This window comes from Quercus lobata, chromosome 2 (assembly GCF_001633185.2).
Source record: "Quercus lobata isolate SW786 chromosome 2, ValleyOak3.0 Primary Assembly, whole genome shotgun sequence".
Taxonomy (NCBI): Eukaryota; Viridiplantae; Streptophyta; class Magnoliopsida; order Fagales; family Fagaceae; genus Quercus; species Quercus lobata.
Genome location: NC_044905.1, coordinates 78,208,291 through 78,214,513, shown reverse-complemented (window position 1 = coordinate 78,214,513; position 6,223 = coordinate 78,208,291). Strand labels below are relative to the sequence as shown.

General features: G+C 38.2%; 1 protein-coding gene across 4 annotated transcripts; it reads left to right on the top strand.

Moving 5' to 3' along the window:
* The first annotated feature begins 787 nt into the window (after positions 1-787).
* On the top strand, positions 788-6,223 carry LOC115976729 (G-type lectin S-receptor-like serine/threonine-protein kinase SD2-5). Of its 4 annotated transcripts, none has more exons than XM_031098190.1 (3): positions 788-1,313; positions 3,822-4,847; positions 5,962-6,208. In XM_031098190.1, the coding sequence occupies exons 1-2, from the start codon at positions 1,281-1,283 to the stop codon at positions 4,785-4,787; spliced, it is 999 nt and encodes a 332-aa protein (XP_030954050.1). In that variant the 5' UTR covers positions 788-1,280; the 3' UTR covers positions 4,788-4,847; positions 5,962-6,208. The 4 variants fall into 4 exon arrangements, 2 of the variants coding, with proteins under 2 accessions (XP_030954050.1, XP_030954051.1); XM_031098191.1 differs by lacking the exon at positions 788-1,313 and adding an exon at positions 2,817-2,997 and having other exon boundaries at positions 3,573-4,847; positions 5,962-6,212; XR_004088358.1 differs by lacking the exon at positions 3,822-4,847 and having other exon boundaries at positions 5,962-6,223.

Genomic DNA, 6,223 nt, shown 5'->3' with positions numbered 1-6,223 from the left:
CATGGTTAGGACGTTGGCGGGTGCATTTAATGCGGAGGGGACGTATTTACCCTGAACCAGTTTCACAGCGTACCCTCACGTCGGTCCCATTCTACTCGCATCTCCTTCAGGGGGCTTTTTGGGGACAGCCCTCAACGAAACGTTGCTCTTCCTTTCGAAGTCTTGGAGTGCCGAGGACAGGGTCATCCTCGGCTGTGCCCCCGGCATTTCGGCCTTTCCCTATTCGTCCTCGGCAAATACCCTCCTCAGCACGGGTCCTGGGCCCTAGTAGAGCGTGGGCCGGATCAAAAGTTCCCTGGCCCTACAACATTATTTCTATTTAATTTTATAGTAGATTTTATATTTTATATTTAGAATTTAGTTTTCTCATTTTTTATATACAAAATTACTAACTACTCCCTCCGTCCCACTTTTTTTGTTCTGCTCTTTAAGGGAATATCATTTATTGTCTTGTTTACCTTTTAAAAATGTATGAGTTTCTAAAACTACCATTAAAAAAATTTATCAAAAAATTAAATTAGTAAATTAAAAGGAGTATAATAAGAACATTAATAAATTAATGATTTTTATTTTTAAAAACAGGATAATATTTTAGAATATCTCAAAATGGAATAGATAACAAAAAAAGTGGAATGGAGAAGGTAACTTTTTGCAACAAAAATGTTTCTCCCAAAAAAAAAAAAAAAACTTTTTGGTTGCAAAAGGTTGCAAATATAGTTTAGCTTTAATATATTAAGCAGGATTTTATGAAATTTAGATTTTGACATAAAAATTTTATTGCAAACGAAACTTCATTTCACGCGCAATTACCCTTGCACGACCCCCTCACAGACCAAACACCCTTCCCCAAAACCCGTTTCCACATTCGGAGCTCCGCCTCCGACACCCAAACCCTCCCAAAATCCGCTAACCAACGCATTGCCCACAATCTCTGCTCCTTAGGCTTCACCGAAGATTGAAGATTCCCCAAACCCAAACCTGAGCCCAAATGCCGGAGAAATATTCATCCCTCTGTCCCAACAATTACCAAACTCCGGGTCGGACACACTCTCGGTACGAGCTGGTCCACTCCCGAGAACCCGGTTCCGCCATAACCAAATACCACCAACTGAGGCGCGAGGTAATTATGCAGAAGAAGGAGAAGAAAGCGCCGACATTGGCGGAGCAGAGCTTGAACGAGGAAGAAGCTGAAGGTAAAGAAGGCAGGGATTGTTAACGGAATTCACGAGCGGTGGAGGCACTATGAGGTCGTGAAGATCGTGTGTGAGGATTTGTGTCGGATGAACATGAAGAGGACTCATGAATTATTGGAGGTTAGGTTAAAGCTTTCCCAATTCTTTTGCTTTTCAATTGTAAATTGAGCAATGTGCTGTATTGGATAGTTTATGTGTAGTTATTAAAGTTTGTGTTTGTTATAATGCTAGAATTACAATCGAATTCTTGAAGTAGTGTGTTAGTGGAAATTGGAGATTGTAAGTGCCTAAGTGGAAAGGAAATGAAAGTAGGATAGAGTTGTGCAGGTACTTTTTAGTAAGAAATTAGAGGTTAGACCTTGTTGATCAAAAACTGACCTATTATTATTACTTAATTTTAATTCATGGTGTGCCAAAAACTCTTTGCCATGGGTACAATTTCATGCCCCCTGCGCACATGGTCCGTTGGTAGGAGTTTTGGACTGGATCACACCTGCGTTGTCTGGTTCGAGTCATTCTCTTCGCAAAAATGCTATGCCACGACGTTGATAGCTCTAACGCACCCAAGGGTGCCCCACACCATGAGTACTATGGGTTCAAGTGGGCTGGGTTTTGTTCATAAAAAAAAAAAAAAAAAAAAATGCTTGCATTTTTCATTAAATAAAATAATTTGGTCTAAGTCAAATACCTCGCCCACCACCAAGTCCGCCACCATCACTGTTGACTTTGCCTTAGTCCCTCATGTGCCCTGAGGTTTTTTCCTTTTTATTTATTTTAGTTAAGTCAAATAAATAGCATAAAATTAGGAATTAGTAGACACATAGCATATTTTGATTGCTGGAACATGGGATGAACAGATAACGGGGGAAAAATGATATTAATTGTCGTTGCAGTAGTTGCAGTCAAGTTTAGCAGTCAAACAGGATCATTAACATTTTTATTTTTATGCCCAAAAGAATTGTTTAGCTATAGCCTATATATGCTAGTCATTCCATCACTCTTTCCTTGTCCAATGTCCATTTTGCCTTTCTTTCTTCTACCACCATATACAAGTTACAGATAATGGGTGTAAGCTGGGCTTGCTATGGTCTTTTTTTTTACATTGCTTTTTTTCTAACTCCTTTTCCCATCTTAGTGACTGCCCTGCCAGCTTATGGTTATCTGCCTGTAAACTCTCCTATTTCATGGACCAACAGAGAGCCTACTGGCGATTTTGAAAACTCTCCTACTTTATGGACCGACAGAGAGCCTACTGCCAATTTTTACAAACCCAATGCTGGAATCATACTTGCCAGTAGATCCTTCTCCTATCCAGGCTATGGATCTGCTTGTGGTTGTGGCTTCTTCTGTAATCAAACGTGCAACAGCTCTCTCTTTGCCATTTTCACTTTTCATTCTTATTATGACAGCACCTCTGTGGCATTAGATGGTGCAGAAGTACCATGGTCTGCCAACCCAAACAATCCGGTCAGAAATAATGCAACTTTGAAGCTCACTTCAAAAAGAGGTTTAGTATTACAAGATGCTGATGGAACTATAGCTTGGTCCACAAACATCGGCAACAAATCTGTGGCTGGCCTACTCTTAACTAACACATGCAACCTCATGCTATTGGATGAAAAAAATGCAACAATTTGGCAGTCTCTTGATCACCCAACTGACACACTGGTTCTTGGGCAAAAGTGGGTGGCAGGGCAGCAACTCACTAGTAAAGGAGGAGTGTTTTCACTCTCCCTCACTAGTCAAGGGTTGTTTTCTTATATCAATTCTAATCCTCCACAAGGCTACTTTTTTTATAATCCAGGTATTGACAACATCAGTTATGTTCAATTTCTTAATCGAAGCTTAGCTTTCTTCAATCAATCATTTAAGCTATTTAGCGAATTAGAAATGGTTTCAACATCATCAGCATTGCAATACATGAGATTTGAGCCTGACGGACACTTGAGAGTGTATTATGAGGATTGGACACAATGGTATGATGTCCTTACACATTATATTAATGATGGTGATTGTGGTTACCCTACGTTTTGTGGCAATTATAGTATTTGTTCAAACAGCCAATGTATTTGTCCTTCACCCATTAATGGAACAAACTATTTTCGGCAAATTAATGAAATGCTGCCTAATCTTGGATGCTCCCTGGTTACTCCCTTGTCTTGTGAAGCTTCCAAAAATCACATTCTTTTAGAGCTCCAGAACACCACATACTTTCCCTTTTCAAAATACCCCCCATATATAAAGCCAGACTACCAAGATATAACTTTAAAGACTTGTACACAGGCATGCTTAAAAAATTGTTTGTGCAAAGCTGCTATTTATGATTCGAGCTTCAATGTTAGGAATTGCTATTTACTATCCCAAATTTTTTCATTGAAGTCCAAGGATGAAGAAACAAAGACTTACTTTAATGTCAAAGTATACATCAAGGTGCAGAATATTCCTCCACGACAACTCCAGCTTGAAATTATATTGGGATCTAGCCTCGGATCTTTGCTTGTTCTGTTTCTTTTAATTGGCATCTTTGCTTTTCTTTTTTGGAAGAAGACGAATGCTGATGAAGTTGAGGAGTACTGTTTGGATCATGTATTAGAAATGCCTACAAGATATTCTTATCATGATGTGCAGGCCATGACAGGAAATTTCATTAAGGAGCTTGGTGGGGGAGGATTTGGCACAGTTTTTGAAGGGACTCTAATTGACGGCACTAAGGTTGCAGTGAAGCGTCTTGATGGTTTGAGTCAAATCGAAAAATCATTTTTAGCTGAGGTTGAGACAATTGGCCGCACTCACCATCTCAACTTGGTAAGACTGATTGGATTTTGTGCTGAAAAATTTCATAAGCTTCTTGTTTATGAATACATGTCTAATGGGTCTTTAGATAAATGGATATTTCACAAAAATATTGAGATGTCACTTGATTGGCAACATAAAAAGAAGATCACTCTTGACATAGCAAGGGGAATAACTTATTTGCATGAGGAATGTAGGCAGAAGATTGTTCGCATGGATATAAAACCCCATAACATCCTCTTGGATGAGAACTTTAATGCAAAAGTCTCTGATTTTGGATTGTCTAAACTAGTTGATCATGACCAGAGCCAAGTTGTGACAACTATGAGAGGGACTCCTGGTTATATGGCTCCAGAATGGTTGAGTTTAGTAATTACAGAAAAAGTAGATGTTTATAGCTTTGGAATAGTGCTATTGGAGATATTGTGTGGAAGGAGAAACTTTGATCGCTCTCAACCAGAGGAAGCAATGCATCTAATTGATTTATTTAAGAAAAAGTTTAAGGAGGACAGATTGTTGGATTTGGTTGATAAGTATAGTGAAGATATGCACTTGCATGGAGAAGAAGTTGTGAATATGATGCGGGTTGCAGCATGGTGTTTGCAAAATGATTTCACAAAGAGGCCTTCTATGTCCATGGTGGTTAAGGTCTTTGAAGGTGTTATGAATGTTGAATTAGACCTAGATTATTTCTTCTCAAATGCACCTTTACTAAACGCAAGAGCTGGAGTTGATAACCAGGAAGTGCATATTGTTGCAGCTACTCCATTATTGCCTTCAATTCTATCAGGACCACGATGATTGTTCACTATACAATCTTTTGTTGCTCACTATACAATCTTTTGTTGCTTGACAAACGAGGTAATTCCATACTTCTAATAAAGTCTCACATCCAATAACTAATGTTATTAGTTTAAATTTCGATGGAAGGTTTCAACATGTTATTTCATGTGGTCATTTATTGACACTAGAATGGCCTCTCTGGTAACAATTATTAGACATTGTTGCAGTGATGTGAAGTGTTTATTCCATCATTGACACTATTTAAGTTTGAGTTGTAGACTTTGTCGTAATGTTGTGTTTCAACGCATGCATAATATAGTAGTATTGTTTATGTAAGTTTGAACCGAAGTAGCAGAACTGAGATTTTGCTGTGGCTGTGTGCTGGATAGAGTACCAGTCAGAGAGGTCCTTTCCAAGAGAGGCATTAATTGCACCACTACTTGTTCTGTTTGCAACTCAGGTAATGAACCCATTATTCACAATCTCAAAGACTATAGATTTGCTAAATCCTTTTGTAATAGGATGGTATTTCCGGAATTTGTGCTCAAAATTAAACAAACCTTGATAACTTGTTTGGATGGAGGGAGAGTAGAGGGGAGTAGAGTAGAGGGAGGGAGAGTAAGTTAAATTACCTTATTTGGAAGTTTTTTAAGAGAGGAGGGGTTTTTACTACTTCTAACCCCTCATTTTTAATTCCCCTAAATTTGAGAGATTTGGAGGAAAAGTAGAACATAGAAATTTTTAACCAAATGAATTACCAAATTTATCCTTACCATATTAACAAAATTACAAACTATGAAAGGGTTAATTATTCCCCTCCCCTTACTTAATTTTAAAAACATTCAAATAAGGTAGAGGATAACCATTCTCCTCTACTCTCCTCCCAACTACTCTCCTCTCCCTCCAAACTTCCAAACATAGCATGAAGGTTAGATTAATAAGTACTATGAAGATTTGTGGATTCTCTAGATTTATAGGGGCTTCTTCCTACGTGGTTGCTGAGTTCTATGCTAATCTTGGCTTCTAAGTTGGGGTTCAAGAGTCTTGAAATAGACTCGTAGGCTAAATCTGTTGTGGACTTTAGTCAACTCCCAGTCTTCTTCTAATAGAGTTGTATCCTAAATCTGTTGTGGACATAGTCAACTCCAACTCTTCTTCTAATAGATCTCTCTCCTCTTTAATTTGATTGTAGGTGGTTGCTGAACAAGCTTGAGCAATACAGTCTGAAGCATGTCTTACATGAAGTCAAACATTGTGTCGATGTGTTAGCTAATTTTGGAAGTAACCAAGAAGAGGACATAGGCTTTTTAGTTTATTCTGTTGTACCTTGTGAAATCGTTTTGTATCTTAATTAGATGCCATTGCTTAGTTTTTGAACTGAGTGATCTCGGTTAACAGCTCTGAAGTTCGTTCTACCCAAAAAAAAAAAAAAATGTTGTTTATAATTTTATATA